This window comes from Macaca nemestrina, chromosome 17 (genome assembly GCF_043159975.1).
Source record: "Macaca nemestrina isolate mMacNem1 chromosome 17, mMacNem.hap1, whole genome shotgun sequence".
NCBI classification, from domain to species: domain Eukaryota; kingdom Metazoa; phylum Chordata; class Mammalia; order Primates; family Cercopithecidae; genus Macaca; species Macaca nemestrina.
In genome coordinates this window covers 55,312,537-55,332,704 of record NC_092141.1, presented here as the reverse complement: position 1 = coordinate 55,332,704, position 20,168 = coordinate 55,312,537, and the positions used below count along the sequence as shown (strand labels likewise).

At 38.0% G+C, this 20,168-nt stretch overlaps 1 protein-coding gene and 1 long non-coding RNA gene across 5 annotated transcripts in view; one reads left to right on the top strand and one right to left on the bottom strand.

Moving 5' to 3' along the window:
• LOC105476754 (uncharacterized) overlaps positions 1-16,036 on the bottom strand; it is a 58,482-nt gene extending 42,446 nt beyond the window's left edge. For all 4 annotated transcript variants that reach the window (XR_011615750.1, XR_011615752.1, XR_011615749.1 and 1 more), the window contains exons 1-2: positions 15,888-16,036; positions 440-497 (exon numbers count right to left, since the gene is read on the bottom strand). This is a non-coding gene — a long non-coding RNA (uncharacterized lncRNA). The remainder of the gene's footprint in view (positions 1-439; positions 498-15,887) is intronic.
• Positions 16,037-16,090: 54 nt separating this feature from the next.
• LOC105476753 (kinesin family member 2B) lies at positions 16,091-18,375 on the top strand. The gene has a single exon (XM_011732920.2). It carries the CDS (start codon positions 16,198-16,200, stop codon positions 18,208-18,210), a length of 2,013 nt encoding a protein of 670 aa, XP_011731222.2. The 5' UTR covers positions 16,091-16,197; the 3' UTR covers positions 18,211-18,375.
• The last annotated feature ends 1,793 nt before the right edge of the window (positions 18,376-20,168 follow it).

The window sequence follows — 20,168 nt, the reverse complement described above, 5'->3', positions numbered from 1 at the left end:
CATCATGGCCTGGAACAATCTCTTGGGTTAAATTTTAAAACAGCCCTGGCTGAGGAGGAAGTCTATTCAGATGGTTGGGGGACTTCGGAATTTTATTTTTGGTTTACAAAACCATACCCAAGTTTCCTTCTCAGGTACTCTGCTGGGATTAATACATGAGTGAGGAATGACAGACTTAGACTATCACCACATCGCATCCCATAATGAGGTAAAGGATCTATGCAATAATCATCAATGGTTGCCAAAACCATTAAGTTAAAAGAGGACAGAGCAATCTGATAACACCCCAATTCATTGATCAATATTAATATTTCTATCACTAAGCTTTTACTGCAATGATGTTGGTCAAAAAGTAATTTCAAAATTCAATAGCATGTAAACACACACATTTATTTCTTGATTATGAAAAAATTGGATCTGTGGGTCAACTGATGCTAACCTTGGCTTGATTCCAAACTGTGGTTTGTTTTCAGGTTGACTTCTTCTGTCTTCACAATCTGCAACCCAAGATAAAAGAAGCAGTTACTATTTGAAACACATGATTCTCATGGCAGAGGGCAAGAATTCTAGAAGCTAAGCCAGACAATGCAAACGCATTTGTAGTCTTGGCACAGTCTTGGCACAGATCTATTTCATATACATTCCCATTCTATAAGCCACAGCAAGCCAAATTGCTAAGTTCCATACCCCTGTAGTTGGGAGGTAGACTTCTCTCGTGAAGTCTGGGGAAAGGGAAGCATTCAATGGAGAAAGAGATTCTGTGTTAAACAATAATATGATCTACAACATCATGTAAAAAAGAGACACACCAGTCATGATATACCCATGATGTGATCAAGTAAGAAGTGTGCAAGCCAACCTATGAAGTATTCTAAACTTTTTTTTAAATCAAACTATCAATTTATAGAAAACAAAAGAAGTAGAGGAAGACGTCAAGAAACATTACAAGGAAGCAATTGGCAACATCTAGAATGTGAATAGTACCACAGAGCAATAAATCATTTTCTTCTACAAATTGTAAAAAAAAAAAAAAAATACGAATTAAAAAAAAATGATGAAGGGATAACATACAGATTGAAAGATATTTACAGAAATCTCAGAGAAGTGTACTGTGTAGGCCTTGAGTGGATCACAAATTGAACAAATCAAATGGAAAACGACGTTTTACAAACTATCAGGGAAACTTGAACAATAATTGCCTTTCTGATAATGTTAGGAAGTACTAATTGCTAGGTTAATAGTATTATGGTGATGGTTGCCAAATACAATGACTATCTTATATAAATATACTGAAATATTTAAGAATGAAAAGAGATGTGCTTCAAAATATTCTGAAGGTAGGAGTAGGGAGGAGTATAGATGAAATAAGTTTCGTGAGTGATGAGCACTTAGTAAATCATCCTATTCTCTCTACTTTGGAGAATTTTTACATTAAAAAAAGAAATCCAGAAAGAGAGAGAGAAAATTTCTTTTCACCAAACAGAAGTAAAATGGATAAGAAGGGGATGTTTCTAAGATCATGTTTTATTGTACTTAAATTCTTTGCTTGAATCTCCCTACTTCTGCCCTGTACAAAGATCAAACATTTTTCAGCTCAATGGGATAACAACGCAGTGCCAAAAACGAATGTCTTTAAGTGTGCATTTCAAAGACAAAAAAATTGTAAATTATAAAGTTTTTTTCCCTAAGAAATAAACAAGAGATTCTCAGAACCTCTTCCCTTCTGAAAAAAAGCAAGAAAATACCTCAAAACCAGATATATTTAGACACTTCTAATGAATGCTTCCTGAGAATAAAACCAGTCTATGTAAGCAAGATTATTTATTTAGCTGGGTGAAATTTTTTTTTGGTAAAGGAAATTTATTTTAATCCATTGAGAACTAGAAATTATTTTGTTTCATATACAAAAGGAAACAGAGCCACTAATCAATTATATTCACCTTTTTGTAAGTGAATGAGAATGTGCTTATTCTATTAGAAAAACACCAATTTTATTTGAGATTGTGATCAAATGGCAACATATTTTAGAAGCCACAGAGAAAATGAAATTTCAAGAGAACTATCATTTTAAGAGAAAACAACTTGTGAATAGGGAGCTCATATTATCTTTCCCAGAAGAAAATGGGCAATAGTTACTCCTGTGTGGCATTTCAACTCATAGTGATTTACCTGAAGGAAATTGTTAATTCTTCCTGGCGTTTTAGAATAATAACATGATGATGAGACACCTAAAAACACTCAGAGGAAACATTGGCTGCAAGTGCCTGCCCAAATTGTTTAATGTTTGTCAAACTTGAATTGCATTTGAAGGGTGCATCACTAGTAATGGATTTCCAGTTCTATTTCCACATGGGCAAGGCTTTGTAGCCATGACACCATTACAAGCTGTAGTTTATTACCTTGCATTATGTATGAGATGATTTTTGTGAGCAGGTACACAAACACAAAGGGGAAAATACAAGAAAGCAATTTCTTTTATTGCCCAATACATAGTGGTTAGGAATAATCTGGAAATTTTTCAAATAGCTCATTTTGGGAAATTCTTAGATCTGCTCAGGACGGACTGTTTTCTGCAGTGTTATTAAATAATTTGAGTGTAGATAAGAATGACATTAATTCCTAAGGGAGTTATCTCTCATTACATAATAGAGGCAAAATGTCACAAAAGGGATGCTAGATATGGAAACAAAAGATCTTTGAGCAATGTTGCTACCAAGATTAACTGCGTGTAACCTTGGTCATATAATTTAATTTCTCTATGACTCGTTTTCCTCTTCTCAGAACCAAAAAGAATACAACCTGCCTCACACAATTATATTGAAGATTACATATGCCTAGCTCTATGAGTACTAAAAAGCAAATACTCAAAGTTTTTGATTAATTCAAATTATTAAATAAGAGCTAATACATGTAAATGGGTTTTGTAAATTAATCTATACAAATATAACACAAAAGCATGACAGAATCATTTTGTTTGTTTTATAAAATATGTTTTCAGATGTCTTTTAGTGTTTTACCAGAGACTGTTACTTGCTTTTTTTTCTTATTAGTGAAAAGACCAAGTGTCAAAAGTGAAACCATTCTGTCTTTAAACCTTGCTATAGAATCAACCAGTTCATGAAATCTTATTAAATAGGGTCTTGAACTTCTGTTGTTAAGAAACAAAGAACTATTATCAGTGATACTATGGAATGGCTTCAAGATAATGGTGTGTTTTGACATAAAAAATATGGTAGATAAATTGCAAAATGTGAAGGGAAATTCTTATGTATAAAATCCAGCCACCACAAAGTGAGCAACTAGTCTCTTACACAAAATACCAGAGACTGTGCATGGCTTTTTCTGCACAGCATTGATTGTAGCCACATAATCTGTAATTTATGCACAAACGAGTGTAAGCAGAGGCAATGTGTATGTTCTTTGTGATATTGGCACACGGTTGCCACTTTCAATCCAAAACACTCTCAAATCTGGCCAATTTTTCTCCACATTTTGGAAGAATCATTTTCTTTTGGCCAGAGATTTCACTGTAAGAATTTTCAAGCCTAGAGCCAAGGTTTTGTTTACAAATTCGGAAGGGAGAAAGATCAAAATCCAGGCAAAAATAGAGGAGTTCCTGCAACCTTGGTTCCTCATGGAGTCACGCTTCAAACTTCAGAATGAGAGCTGGCTGCACTCTGTGAGCAGGTTAATTTTCTTTCAGGTAAGTGAAACAGTTCCCCACTTAGAGAACACACTTCTAGTACCAAAGCATGAGTTCTTCAGCAGCGTTTTGCTCAGAGACTTTAGCAAATTAGTAGTAAAAACACATTAGCTACAAGGAAGGAAAGGCTAAAACCCAAAAGCATCCATTCAGGGTACATGAAATGGATAGGGCAAAGCATGTTGCCACATCAAATACCATGTGAGGACTACGTAACATAAAGTGAAACAGCACAAATCTAGATACAGATCATCTTTCATTTCTGTAGATTAAAAATGCCAGTTGTGAGGCCAGGCATGGTGGCTCACGCCTGTAACCCTAACATTTTGGGAGGCCGAGGCGGGCGGATCACGAGGTCAGGAGATGGAGACCTTCCTGGTTAACACGGTGGTGAAACCCCGTCTGTACTAAAAATACAAAAAATTAGCCGGGCGCGGTGGCGGGCGCCTGTAGTCCCAGCTACTCGGGAAGCTGAGGCAGGAGAATGGCGTGAACTCGGGAGGCGGAGCTTGCAGTGAGTTGAGATCCGGCCACTGCACTCCAGCCTGGGCAACAGAGCCAGACTCCGTTTCAAAGAAAAAAAATCCCAGTTGCTGACCGTTTTGAACAGTTATGAGGTCCCAGCAAAATATCATTCTGCTGTAATCTTTTTATCTTCTCAGGGTTTACTATGTTCTATTTTCTTCTATTTCTTTTCATACCAGAAGCTTCTTTCATAACAACATTTAGGCTACAAACTGGAAACAGTATGGTGTAGTAAAAAAACACATGGGTTTTAAATTTTACGCAAGCTCAAATCCCAGCCATATTTTTGCTCAAAAAAAGATTGTAAGCTTAAATTGCAACAGTGAAGAATTATTGTCTCTGAGCCTCAAATTTCTTTAAATATTTGAAAATTAAATGAAGATATTCATGTCTAAAAGGGTTTTTAAATTGTTTTAAGACTGAAATAGGTATATTATGAATTAAATAGATATATTATGTGTATACATATGTATGTGTACTATATATGTGTATTTGGTATATATGAAATTCTTTATAAAATACATGTTTATAGGCCAGGTATGGTGGCTCATGCCTGTAATCCCAACACTTTGGGAGGTCGAGGTGGTCAAGAGTTTAAGACCACCCTGGCCAACACGGCGAAACCTCGTCTCTACTAAAAATACAAAATTAGCTGAGCGTGGTACCATGCGCCTATAATCCCAGCTACTCAGGAGGCTGAGGCTGGGGAATCACTTGAACCTGGGAGGCAGAGATGGCAGAGAACTGAGATCGCATCACTGCACTCCAGCCTGGGCAATAGAGTGAAACTCCATCTAAAAAAAAAAAAAAAAAAAAAAATATATATATATATATATATATATATATATATATGTAATATATGTATGTTTATATAGACAAATGTTTAAGGTGTATGTGTATATATGTACATATGTATATACATACACATTTCTCTGTATGTGTGTATATGTATTTTTGTATATATTTATATATATATGGCAAAAACTGCAATTACTTTTGCACCAACCTAATAGATCTCTCTCTGTCTCTCTCTCTCTTTCTCTCTCTGTCTCTCTGTCTCTCTCTCTCTCTCACTTACTCTGCCTCTCTCCATGGTTCTTGTTCTTTTCACCTTTCCAAAGCTACTATAATGTAAATCCTGGCCCAGTTTCACCACTCAACATTTTACCAAATACAGATGTAAATTGAAATGGTCATCATTCTCCCAGTCTAAGAAAAGTTCTTGTCATAGGAATCTTTCAAACTAATCACTAAAGTAACAGATCTGGTCATTGTCCTTTATATGTACACCTATTTCCCATGCAGATACCTAGTTTTAATTTTATATCTACATGAATTTTAATATATTTTTTATAAACACTTTTTCCGTGAAAAGTGCATGCAACATGCAAAATTATCACATTAACGGTATGTCTAGTGTGGTGCCTGGCATATAATAAGTGCTCAATGGCTGTTAAATGCATGATAGCTCTTCAGCTCCATTGGCGGGGCAGGTTCTCAAAAACCATCTGTTTTCAGTTAAATCCCAAAAGTCTGATTGGCTACTCGTCTGAAGAATATTCAAAAATCAGATAAAGCAAAGAAAATTTGTAATCATTCAGTCCTCTAAATTCTAAAATTTTGTGATTCTATTACGAGAAATATCAATAATTATGTGTCCTTCAGAACATACAAACCTACATGAACATAAATACATACGTACATACATAGTTGGGTGTAACATCATCATTCACTGTCCTCACCACAATGCTACCATCCACATTTACATACAAAAAAATAAAATAAAACATCTGAGAATAAGAGAGTAACTTTCCTAAGGCTCATATTTGGGAACTACAATCCTTGTAGTTTTCAAAATTGTATTCTGTGATTTGCTGGAAAAAAATCCTAAACTTACTCTGTATATCTGTGCCCTTATCTCAATTCAAATAACCTTCAGACAGGCCAACCCATAAAGGTTTTCTCTAAGTTCCAGCTTTCTCATTAATAAGATCTGATGAATAATATCTACCCTGTTTAACTTCAATCGATTACTAGAAGATCCAAAATTATGTGGTATATGTAAGTACTTTGTCAACAACAGAGATATAGTTGCACAGGTACAGAACTTTTACAGTGTTATCAGCTCACAGATTGAAATCAATACTAATTTCTGTAATCTCCATTAATAAGATATGTGCATAATTAAGCATTAGTAGCAACAATGTTAGATTCAGGTTTTCTCTGAGTAATATTTAAAAATTTTTCTTACATATAAAATTAATAAAGATTGATTATACCCCATTAAATTATCAAATAGATAATATAGTACTTTCAGTTTTTGGTAAGTGATTATAATGAATAATTGCTATTGTCTTGATAAAATCTATCCATTTAATTAAGGAAATTGGTAATTATAACTCAGGGTAATGCCTGATAAAAGTGAGAATGTTTTCTCTCATCTTACTTGGGATACTTTTCTTTTATAAAATATTATGTCCAATGGCTGATGAAATAGGAAGCAAGGCCCAGATCAAAGGTCCCAATTAAAATATAGATATATTCTAGGACAACTTCCTGCCATTCAATATAATTTTTCACCTTCTAATATTCTCTTTCTCAGAAGATAAATTTTCAATGAAATGAAAATTAGAATTTCCTGGAAATATTTAATAAGTAATTCATTATGATTCTCCAATCGTTTTGACCATTCGTCGTGCTAAGGAAAATAAAAGAAAACTACAAAATTAAATTGATTGTATACAGCCACATACACCCATACTCAATCACATCTGGATAAAAATTCAATTTTGGATACAAAAGTTTTTATTCAGATTAGAGAAATAAATACTTTATAAAGAAGTCCATCACTCTTACACTGGAGAAATAAAAATGGAAAAAGAAACCAAAATCCAGAATGAGAACCAAATTCTTTATTTCTTTGTAGAAGGGCTTTATCTCATCACACCATAAATTCATCCTCCACATATCTTTTAAACTTGTGAGTGCATATGCTTATACTAGGAAACTGTTAAGCCCATACATTTTCTCAAATGATCTTTTCTCATCATTTTCCTCCCATAGTTCTCAAATAATTTTATTATTTACCAGGTAAATGAAAATGGATTTTCTTTTTCTTTTTTTCTTTTTTGTTTTTTCTTTTTTTCTCTTTTTTGAGACGGAGTTTCTCTCTTGTTGCTGAGGCTAGAGTGCAGTGGCATGATCTCGGCTCACTGCAACTTTCGCCTCCCAGGTTCACGCGATTCTCCTGCCTCAGCCTCCTGAGTAGCTGGGATTACAGGTGCCCACCAACACATCTGGCTAATTTTTATCTTTATTTATTTATTTATTTATTTGTTTGTTTGTTTGTTTGTTTATAGTAGACGAGGGGTTTCTCCATGTTGGTCAGCCTGGTCTCGAACTCCTGACCTCAGGTGATCCGCCTGCCTCGGCCTCCCAAAGTGCTGGGATCACAGGCATGAGCCACTGGGCTCAGATGAAAATGCATTTTCAAGCATCTTTTTCAAAGTCGAAATAATCATATTACCTTTGAAATGGTACTTAACGGTTTGCAAAGTAGACTTATCCTTATTTAAAAGCCAGAGAAAAAATGGAAGATTTTGTCTCTTTTTTTTGTTTGTTTTTGCAGATGAGAAAATGGAATTTCAGAAAACAAATGATGCCGTTTCTTCAAGGTAAAATAAGAATCAATGTCTGAGCTGACAAACCTAGGCGTCCTTACTCTGGGTCTGGTGCTCTTTATATTAAAGGTGTGTGGCGTGGTGGTCCTCTTCTCTCCTTGCAGAGACAGTCTAATCAAAGAAACAGATTAAAAATTCAAAAAGGCCAGGCGCAGTGGCTCATGCCTGTAATTCCAGAACTTTGGGAGACTGAGGTGGGTGGATCACGAGGTCAGGAGTTTAAGACCAACCTGACCAATATGGTGAAACCCCGTCTCTACTAAAAATACAAAAATTAACTGGGCATGGTGGTGCGGGCCTGTAATCCCAGTTACTCTGGAGGCTGAGGCAGGAGAATTGCTTGAACCCAGGAGGTGGAGGTTGCAGTGAGCTGAGATCCTGCCACTGCACTCCAGCCTGGGCAACAGAGTGAGACTCTGTACCCCACCATCCCTCCAAAAAAAAGCAAATAAATGTAGTAATTATAAAGTACGAAAATAATAAGCAACAGGTACTACATGCTTACTGTGTGTAACACACTGTTCTAAGCATTTTCCATCAATTTTGTACACATTTCTTATAGCATTCTTATGAGGTGGATATAATTGGTGGCTTTTATATATTTAAAAAGAAAACCATGAAGCTCAGAGAGATCGAATAACTTATTCAAGGACACAGAACTAGGAAACAGTGGGATCAAGATTCAAACCCAAGAAGTGACAAAAGCACACAGCTATTAAGTGGAAGACCAGAATGATAAGGAGTCAGTCCCCTCAAAAAAACAGGGTATGTGAAATCCTTGGGTCAGGAAATAGCTGGGTGCATCAAAGAACTGAGAGACGAATGGTGTGACTGAAGTATATTTTTTAAAAACGGAGAAGAGTGATACTAAATAATAGGGAAGACTGGCAACGGGTGAATTATGCAGGATCTTGGATGCCATGAAGATAAGTTGAGTGTTTAAGCAGTGAAAGGAGAAGCCATTGGAGATTTTTTAAAGTACATTTAAAAACTAATTTGAATTGCATTTTTAGTTCAATCAGACTGAAAAATCCATGTTTGTTGAGGTTTGACAACCATCTTTTTATATATTTATTTATCAATTCAATTGTTTACTTAACAAGCAATTGCTAAATGCTGATTTTAATATACACCTTTACCCAGAGTTTGCTATTTCAGCAATATCATGTATTCACCGAACCAAATATTTATTCACTAACAGTAAATGGTTATAGCTGGGGTTTTTTCAATAATTCCTGAATCCTAGCAGCTTGTACAACACTGGTATGTGTAGTTGAAATAAAAATAGTCAACTTGTTATTTCCATTAAATCAACTAATGGATTTTCTTTTTACCAGGATCGACTGATTATTTTGATATCATGTCCTATTTTTTAGAACTTTAGTCTTCTTGCTTTCTGCTTCCAGGTAAGAATTTAAAAGTTATTGCAAAATTGTAAATATATGTTTCTCGAGACAGGCAGAGATCAGGCTCTGACAATGATAAATAGCGCTTATAACATTACCTACAGAGATCACACTGAGACATATTATAAAGTTAAGGGTTTTCATTCTTGGTATAAGTTTCATCTTCTACACTTAGCAAACAGGCAAGACCAGCCAAAAAGATGGGCACTCTGAAATATCATATTTGAGGCTATCCAATATTTGGTATAGCAAACATTTATTAAATATCTCCTATGTGCAACACGATATTCTGAAGCACCATAGGAAATATAAATGGTACGCTCTCATGCTTGCACGTCTTTAATGACATGAGGTCTTGATTTTATGCAATTTTACTCTATGTTGTTAGACAATAATACCAAATGTTATATTTTGTAGCAAATCTTCTGCAGAATCTTAAAAGTAGCTTTCCCAGTAAAACTGCATTGTGTCTCATTTGTGAAATCAGGAGTATCTTTAAACATTCAGCATATGAAAATAAAAGAAATTTCAAAGGCCACAGGTGTATCAAAGTATCATCTTTTTATTCACAGAAACACAGGATCATAAAATCTCTGAGTAGAAAGAGACCTAGAGGGCATCCAGCCCAATGCTTTCAGGCTTCATAGTAACATAAGAATAACCTTGGGTGCAATTTTAGCAAAATGGATGCCCAGGTTCTGGCCCCTGGAGATTAATTCAGTAGGTCTGAGTGGAGCCAGGCAATCTGTACTTTGTAAAAGCTTCCCAGGTGATTTTGACATGTAGCCTGGTTTGAGAATACAAATCTAGCCCAACTCCTGGGTCTGTTATGGAAATGTGTACTTCACTACCTTTCCCAACAAGCAGTCATTTAGTCTTTGTTTTAAATACATGGGATAGAACCCTGACTTTCCAAAACTGTTGTAGTTATTAGAATGATACCTATATATCTGTATCTATCTGTATGTATGTGCATGTGTGTGTATAAGTGTGTGTGACTATATGCGTGTGTATCTATATCTATCTATATCTATATCTGTTAATACCTGTTTCCAAAAATGACGCTGTAGGCTCCATGAATGTAGAGCTTAGGGCTGTTTTCTGTACTACTATATAATCTACCAATTAGCATAGATCTTTGTATTTAGGAGATAGTTAAGGTTCACTGAATGCACACTAGAATGAAGTTCTTATTAGTTTGATCTGAAGTCAGAAACATCCATTTATTATTAATCTAGTTTTTATAATTTTAAGAAACTTAATGTCTGCATGACAGATAGAGGAAATACAACCATGAATAAGTTATCTTCTTTCCTTCTCTCAAAGCTTTTTTTATTTTTTAACCTGGAGAGAAAGATGTAGATTCTTTACACCCACACTCGTTAAGTGCAATGTCAAAAATAAGTATGGAATAAATGTGGGAGTTGAGATAAAGGAAACTAACTAATACGTGATTGAGGTAAAGGAAAGGGAGCTATGAACATCCGTGAATACTTTCTAAGAAAAATGATGATGAGTTGAGTCTTGAGGGCCTAGTGCTTGAATTTTTGGATGTCAACACACCTTATATCAAATACAACAAATTATATTCTTCTTCTATAAGGTAGCCATTTAAGTGTATATAGAAAGCTCTCTCTCTCAAACTCTCTAGGACAAATATCCAAATTCCTCCAACCATTTCTCAAATGCAAGTATTGCATACCATGTTTCATATTTATTCCAATGTCAAATTATATTAAATATTCTGAATTGTATCATCCAAAGAACAGTCTTTGAAGATGAGAAATATAGCACATCTTCCAATTTAAAGAACTATAGCTTTAGTGTGAATTACAAACAAACAACACTAGTTTGAACACTGAACTCCTAGCTTTAGTGTGAATTACAAGCAAACAACACTAACATAAAATGGAAGTAAAACCCAGCCTCTCCACTCAGCCTGCTAAATAGAGTTGAAAGCTAAAAGATGGCCAACACAAATGGATTGAAAGTGAGAGAGGGACAATTTTTATCTTTGTTATCTCGGGTAATTTTATAGATGAATATCCACAATCAAAAATATATAGAAATCACATAGATATCTCCAGGTAGGCAGCCCCATTTAATAAACAGGGGAAGGGTGGCTCCAAGTTAATACTGTTGTCATAGAAACAATTTTTGCCTTTTAAAACAATGTGAGGGTTGGAGAAGTATGGACTTATCTGGACAGGTTAAGTGTAGCACATTGGGAAAATGTAGAAATGTCAGGAGACATAGATACTAGCTGTAATGGTAAAATACTATTCTCATTCTAAAAGTTAATTCATCTTTTTTTTAAAAAAAAAAAGGCATAAACTTAGTAAGATACCTCTCTTCTCTTTAAAAAATAACTTTATAAATGAAAATGATGCATTTCATTTCTTCAAAGAGATTTGGGAAAATCTATTGAACTCTTCTGAATAACTAAATAAACCTCAGGTTGTATCCCTACACTGGAAAAGTACAGCCCCCCCAGGGTGATCAAACAAGTCCAACAGCTGCTAGATATCTGTTAAAACAGTGTTAGAAAGGCACGTATTTGATGCATTTCTCCTGGGAGATTTGTATCTAAAATGAGACTAGAAATCACATTCTCTCATATAAATCAACTTTGACAAGCCCCAAACTGGGAATATATCTGTAATTAATCAATGAAAATTACAAAGCTCATTTCCTGCACTTACTTCCATGCACCCTACCCACTCTTGTGGGGCTACACCTGATACTTGCTAGGCTTTTGATAAAAGGAGATTTACAATCAAGAGAATCTATCACTCAACGGTTTGTCAAGGCATGAGCTTTTTTAGTAGGTTCCCAGAAAAAAATGTGTAAATGGTAAGTTCCTTGAAGGATTTCTTTGGCATAATAGCACAAAGTAAGCATGTACTGCTCGGTTATATTCAGTTAAAAATACAGTGGTGACTTTGGTCTGTAATCTGGAGAAACTGCTCATCTACCAAAAGCTATTCAGGTAATGGCCATGGATGATATCTTGTATCTACGGCCTTCACGTTTTGACAAATGCCGTATTTATCTCATTACTCAAGATTCACAGTATTTTTTTGGTTTTAACATGGACTCGTCTATCAGAATAAATTCCATTAAATGAGATAGTTAGGCAGATGGTTTCTGAATTATGAATTTTATATAAGCAGATATAAAAAGAGATTGCTCCAAAGAAGTTCCAGACTATCGACATTGTAAAAGCGCCCAATCAGCTCTCTATAAACAGATTACTGTTATGTTCACCAATGAGTTTTTTGGTTTTTTTTTTTTTTTTTTTTTTGAGACAGAGTCTCGCTCTGTTGCCTAGGCTGGAGTACAGTGGCATGATCTCGGCTCACTGCAAGCTCTGCCTCTCAGGTTCATGCCATTCCCCTGCCTCAGCCTCCTGAGTAGCTGGGACTACAGAGGCCCGCCACCACGCCTGACTAATTTTTTTGTATTGTTAATAGAGACAGGGTTTCACTATGTTAGCCAGGATGGTCTCGTGATCCGCCCGCCTTGGCCTCCCAAAGTGCTGGGATTACAGGCATGAGCCACCGCGCCCGGCCGAGAATTTCTTTTTAATTTACTCCTAAAAATTAGGCTTTTGGGTTCCCTTGACCAGCCAAATTCGACTGGTAATAAATACCATTTCTTCAGAGGGGGTGTCTTCATCTAATGCTATTTTGCCTGGCTATTATCAAGAAGGTCAGAGAAACCAGTCCAGGGTAGTGATGTTTGAGGTAGGTATTGAAGAGCTCAGGAAAACCATGAAGACAAGGAAGGATTATTGTCAGAGGGCTGTACTAGTAATTCTCAAAATGTTGTCCCTGCACCCAGCAGCACCAGTATTACCTGGGAACTTGTTAAACATGCAAATTTTCAGCCCTACTGCAGACCTACTGAATCAACAACTCCGGCACAGGGCCTAGTAACTGATGTTTTAACAGGTCCTGCAGTTGATTTTCACATATCTTAATATTGAGAGCCACTGGACTAGAAATTTGAAAGAAAATGGTGTGTTTGAAGGGCTGCAATTTCTTCCACATGGCTCAGTTTTAGATTAAATATGGATAATGGGGAAGTTTGAGGACGACAAAGCAGGCAAGATGATGATGTGCCTTGTGTCTTTATATGGAATTTACACCATATCATTAGGGTGATGAGGAGCTCCTAAAATGCTTATAAGCAGTGAATTAATAAGGAAGAACCTATTAAAATAACTCTAGGAACAGTGTGAGAAACAGACCCAGTCCCTGACTGGATGAGGTTGCAAAAAAAGAAAGAAGGAAAAAAGACAACAACAAGCTCATCATTGGTTGGGAGATTAAATGATATCATGGTTATGGAAGACTTCTAGAGACTGGGAAAGCACTATCTAAGTTAGGATGAGCTGAAAGAAGGAAGAAGACAAAGATCTGTGTCAAGATTTTAAAGATAAGTAAATGTTGAAGTTACTAAAAGCAATTAAAAATGACAAAGAGCTGCCATTTTCAGTAAGAAAACAACGGAATCAGTTTTGGATTTGTTAACTTTTAGTTCCTGCGGGTGACTACAAGTTTAGGACTCATAATTCTGGTTATCAACAATCTATCCAGCCAGTTTTATATAAAATTAAACTGTAGGAACAAATGCAATATACTAGGGAAACTATATAAAAAAGAAAAGAACTGAAAAAAAGTCCTGAAGTTGCCATGAAAAGCTTTATAAATATACTGGAGAGAAAGAGGGAATGAAAGTAAACTTTACTCTCTGATTTTGGCACTACTATCATGGATCTGCTCATCCATTGTCTGTCTAAAACATTACTATCTAAGGTGAAAACACTACGGCTAGCCTGGAGGCTCTAGAGTTTTCATAATTTTGAGAGACACCCAGCTTTTTCAAAGGTAACGGTTTAAAAAAACAAAACAAAACAAAACAAAACAAACTGCTAGGTGGTTCAGTGGCTCAAGCCTATAATCCTAGCACTTTGGGAGGCTGAGAAGGGAGAATCCCTTGAGGTCAGGAGTTTGAGACCAGCGTCTGTGCAACACAGCAAGACCTCATCCCTAGCAAAAGAAAAACAAAAATAAAGAAAGAAAAAAAAAGACAGAAACAAAGAAAGAAAATAGCAAAGCATCCTGGCGCATGCCTGTAATTCCAGCTACTCAGGAGGCTGAGATGGTAGGATGGCTTTAACCTCAGAGTTTCAGGCTGTAGTGAGCTATGATCAGACCACTGTACTCTGACCTGAATGACAGAGTGCTAATGACAAATATAGGGTATTAAGAATATTTACATAATGGCCTTGAAACTAAGAAACAACAACTGATTTAAAGCACAACTTTAAATATTGATAATTTGGGGAAATAAAACATAATATTTTTTAGAAGACAACTGCCTAAAGCCCTTTCTCCTCTCCCTCCACCTGCAATACAACCTCCTCTTGAAATGAGCACTGCTTACTTACCTAATTTATCCAGTATCCTCCTTCCATCTTCTTTTCAAAATCTCAGCTTTACTAAACTGACTGAACAGAAAAGTTAGTTTATAATAGAATGTATTTCTATAGTGGCCCTTATTCCTAGGGAAGGTTGCAACTTGCTACTTCATGTTACTTTGGAGCTGTAAGTACAATTATGATGAAATTCAACAGTCTAAAAGAAAATATGCACGGGGATTGGTAGGGAGCTGAACATAAGGTGTCACCCTTACTCTCAGCTTGGCCTGTCTAAAAGTCAATGCCATTTATTTTATAAGCAAATTCTTATACAGGAAAATATTACAATCTTGGCAAAATACATTTTTGCATCCGATGATCTTAGCTGCCTTCCAGCCCTGCTTAACAACTTCTAAAGGACACACACGTATTGCAGGGTGGGGAGGTGGGTATAGGATTAATTATCTCTTTCCACACAATGTCTCTACTTTCTGTCCAAATTATGGATAATGAGGCCAGAAGTGTAATTACTAAAGGAGTTTGGAAAGGTAATTACTGAACTAATCTCAAAAATGGTGGTGACCGCAGCACAACAAAACTCACTTTATAGCTGTCAGAGCCACTTGGAATGTGATAAACCTGCTGTGTTTGCAAACCCAGGTGCTGTACGAAAGGAAGTTTCATATTAGCAAATTACCACAACTACCTGCTACATTCGACTCATTTTGATTTTGTAATGAGAAAGCTGATTAAACTGTAATAACTTTAAGTTGTGACTCTTAAACAAGTTACACGTTTAAGAGTGTAACTCTTCGATCATGTGCATGATCTCGTAGTTGAGGTTTCTCGGGTATGTTTTTTAAAGAGGTGAAAAAACAAAGATGGCAGGTTTGAGGACCCTTTCTGGGATCCTGTTGAATATCGAAGGCTGAGATTTGCAAATAACTTCTACCTTCATCGGTTTCCACTGATCACTGGAGAGTTAAAGTTTAAGGGAATTTCATAGCAATTCTCAAATTAAAGCACTGAGCTTTGGGACTGCCAGCCAAGGCCTCCTGGGAGAATGGATACTTCCAAAGCTCAGGTAAAGGTACATGGGATATATAAATTAAATTTCAACTCCATGCTTCCCATTGCTTCTCTGTTACCTGTTCCTTCTTGCTGTGATCCAGAGACCACGCCACATCCTCCTCCAACCCCTTCACCCTCACTGGCAGAGAACAATCTCTCCATCCCTTTTTGCTCCCGTACCGTTCACTCCTAAGCCCTAGGTTCTGCCGCCTCTTCTCATCCTTTTGTGACGTAGTGGCCCCAGGCCGGGCCCCGGCGCACTAGGCTCACAAAGGCAGGCACAGACTGCGACCCTGCTCAGTGTTCCGGGCGCTTCAGGCTGGCTTGGGTCCTGCTGCTCCAACCCCAAGGGCCCTGGAGTGCGCCCTGATACCTCCATCACTCACCATGGCCAGTCAGTTCTGCCTCCCTGTATCCCCACGCCTCTCGCCCCTGAAACCCTTGAAGCCACATTTCGGAGACATCCAAGTGGGCATCTACGTGGCGATCCAGCGCAGCGACAAGCGGATGCACCTCGCTGTGGTCACAGAGATCAACAGAGAAAATTCTTGGGTCACGGTAGAGTGGGTGGAGAAAGCAGTCAAAAAAGGCAAGAAGATTGACCTGGAGACCATACTCCTGCTGAATCCATCTCTGGACTCTGCTGAAGACCCCGTGCCCGTACCCCCTTTGGCTCCCGCGCCCTCTTCGGCCATCGGGGACCAGAGTACCGCCACGAAACGGGTTGTGATGATCCCGCAGAAAAACAAAACAGCCTCAGGGGACAGCCTGGACGTGAGGGTCCCCAGCAAACCTTGTCTGATGAAGCAGAAAAAGTCTCCCTGCCTCCAGGAAATCGAGAAAGTGCAGAAGCAGCGGGAAAAGCGCAGGCGGCTGCAGCAGGAGATCCGAGCTAGACGCGCCCTCGATGTCAACACCACAAACCCCAACTACGAGATCGTGCACATGATCGAAGAGTATCGCAGGCACCTGGACAGCAGCAAGATCTCAGTCCTGGAGCCCCCGCAAGAACATCGCATCTGCGTCTGCGTGAGGAAGCGGCCTCTCAACCAGCGAGAGACCACCTTGAAGGACCTGGATATCATCACCGTCCCCTCGGACAATGTGGTTATGGTGCATGAGTCCAAGCAAAAGGTGGACCTCACTCGCTACCTGGAGAACCAGACCTTCTGTTTCGACCATGCCTTCGACGACAAAGCCTCCAACGAGTTGGTGTACCAGTTCACCGCCCAGCCACTGGTGGAGTCCATCTTCCGCAAGGGCATGTCCACCTGCTTTGCCTACGGGCAGACGGGCAGTGGGAAGACGTACACTATGGGTGGAGACTTTGCAGGAAGGGCCCAAGATCGTTCTAAGGGCATTTATGCTCTGGTGGCACAGGACGTCTTTCTCCTGCTCAGAAACTCCATATATGAGAAGCTGGACCTCAAAGTCTATGGGACATTTTTTGAGATTTATGGGGGCAAGGTGTATGATTTGTTGAACTGGAAGAAGAAACTGCAAGTCCTTGAGGATGGCAATCAGCAAATCCAAGTGGTCGGGCTGCAGGAGCAAGAGGTGTGTTGTGTGGAGGAAGTGCTGAACCTGGTGGAAATAGGGAATAGCTGTCGGACTTCCAGGCAAACATCTGTCAACGCTCACTCATCCAGGAGCCACGCAGTTTTCCAGATCATCCTGAAGTCGGGAGGGAAACTGCATGGCAAGTTTTCCCTGGTTGATTTAGCTGGGAATGAAAGGGGAGCTGATACGACCAAGGCCAGCCGGAAACGGCAGCTGGAAGGGGCAGAGATTAACAAGAGTCTCCTAGCCCTCAAAGAATGTATTCTGGCTTTGGGTCAGAACAAGCCTCATACCCCATTCAGAGCCAGCAAACTCACACAGGTGCTCCGGGACTCCTTTATAGGCCAGAACTCCTCCACTTGCATGATTGCTACTATCTCTCCAGGGATGACCTCTTGTGAAAACACCCTCAACACTTTAAGATATGCAAACAGAGTAAAAGAATTAAATGCAGATGGAAGGCCCTACCATCGTGGCCTCTATCCAAATGGACATGAGGCATCAAGGATGTTGAAAAGTCACATCGGAAATTCAGAAATGTCCCTTCAGAGGGATGAATTTATTAAAATACCTTGTGTACAGAGTGAGGAGCAGCAGAAAGAGATTGAAGATGTTGAAAGATCTACTCTTTTAGGGAAGGATACCACAACTTCAAGGAAGGGATCTAGCCAATGGTTGGAGAACATCCAGGAGAGAACTGGAGGAGTAAACCATGATGTTGATTTTTGTATTGCCCAGTCTTTGTCCATTTTGGAGCAGAAAATCGGTGTTCTGACCGAGATCCAAAAGAAACTGAAATTATTACGAGCTGACCTCCACGTGAAGAGCAAGGTAGAGTGAAGCCAATGGTGAGAGATCAAGTCCGAAATGCTGCATTGCTGCAGTTTCCACCACTCTTATACAGGAAAACCGTCCAAATTATCTAAATATAAAGATCCTCTTGAAAAAGCTTAAAACATCTTAAAATATGCTGATGTGAAACATGCTCTTTCTTCTGCCTCTGTATTTCTGTAGTTTGTTTTCATCCTGCTGAACAGTAGTTTTCAACAGGGAATGATTCCTCCCCACCCCCCACCAGAACATTTGGCAATATCTGGAAACATGTTTGATTGTCACAACTGGGGGTGATGAGGATACTCGCATACAGTGGGTTGAGGACCAGAAATGCTAAACATTCTTAAATGTTAAACATTCTAAAATATACAGCAGCAGTCCCCAACCTTTTTGATACCACTGACCGGTTTTGTGGAAGAGAGTTTTTCCACGGGTGGGGTTGGGGATGAAACCGTTCCACTTCAGATCATCAGGCATTAGTCTCCTAAGGAGCGTGCAACAACCTAGATCCCTCGCATGCACAGTTCAAAATAGGATTCGTGCTCCTTAAGAATCTAATGTTCCCGCTGATCTGACAGGAGGCAGAGTTCAGGTGGTAATGCCCGCTCACTGCCAGCTTACCTTCTATTATGTAGTCTGGTTCCCAAAAGACCACAGGCCTACCGGTCTGCAGCCCAGGGATTGAGGACCCTGAAGTGTACAGGACAGCTGCTCACAGCAGGTAACTATCCTGTTGCAAACATCAATGCTATCGAGGTAGAGAAACCCTGCTGTAGGAGAAACCGGCTGTGATGAAAGCAGATACACTAAATTTCCAGCTGGGAAAGCAAAACACTGTAAGTTAAAGGAAATACATTGAAAGACACCAAGGGTATACAATGGAGTAAATCTAAGGATACTGCTCATGAATCTTTCTCTTGCATTGCTGTTTAGATTCAAATGGTTTTTAAGATCTAATCATACTGGGAGGCTGGATTTTCCTTGAAACCGTGTATGAGAGCCTAGAATTGAGAGGGCCTTTTTAAAAGAAATATTTGAGTTGAAATGGCAAAGTACTATACTCCCTAGGAGTGATTAAAATGCATGTGTGTAGGGATGTGTGTGTGTGTGTGTGTGTGTGTGTGTGCATGTTTTGCATAAGTAGGGCTTTATTGACTACGGTGTCTTAAATTTTTTTTTTCCTCACATACTCTTTACCACATATTGTATTTATATGCTTCACGTAAAAAGCATTCCTGTATCAAATTGGAGCAGGATATAAGTCAGCAAAACAGTAGAAAAACTTCCACCTACAAATGGAACACATCCCATAAATACCTCAAAAGTAGCGTCAGAAACATTGACACCTTAGACTGATCAGATATTTGAAACATTTTCCTGATTCGAGGATCACAAAGTCCATTCTCGCTTTTTTAAAAAAAGCTAATCTGATATGTAAATACAAATATAACAAATAATACATGCAGCAAACTAATTAATTAGCAAACATTATATAAAATACTGTAACAAAAAAGAAGGATCTTTTGGTTTCACATCTTATCAGTTCCAAATGCTTATTAAAAAGAACTAAATGGAAATGATTTGCAAAAAAAAAAAAAAAGTGCATGGCAGACTGAGGAAATTTAGACAATACATAGTCTCCCAATTTTGCTACTCTTATTATTTTCATAAGTTTGCCTAAAAGTTACAAAGTCCTCATTAACATTAGGATAACTGGCACATTACTATAGAGTAGAAAAATAATGTCCTAGCAAAAACTATCAGTGTGAAACAATAAGGATGACCGTGAACATCTGGTCTTTTGTAATTAATATTTGTGGTCTTTAAAACACAAACACACACACACACACACACACACTTACTAGTGCTTTGATTGGATTGCATTGAATCAACACATTAACTTGATAAAGATTAGTATCGTTACAATTTTGAGTCTTCAATCCATGAATACTCATCTTAGAAGT

Excerpts from the sequence above, each read along its gene's own strand:
- LOC105476753 (XM_011732920.2), top strand. The coding sequence starts at position 16,198 with ATGGCCAGTCAGTTCTGCCTCCCTGTATCCCCACGCCTCTCGCCCCTG.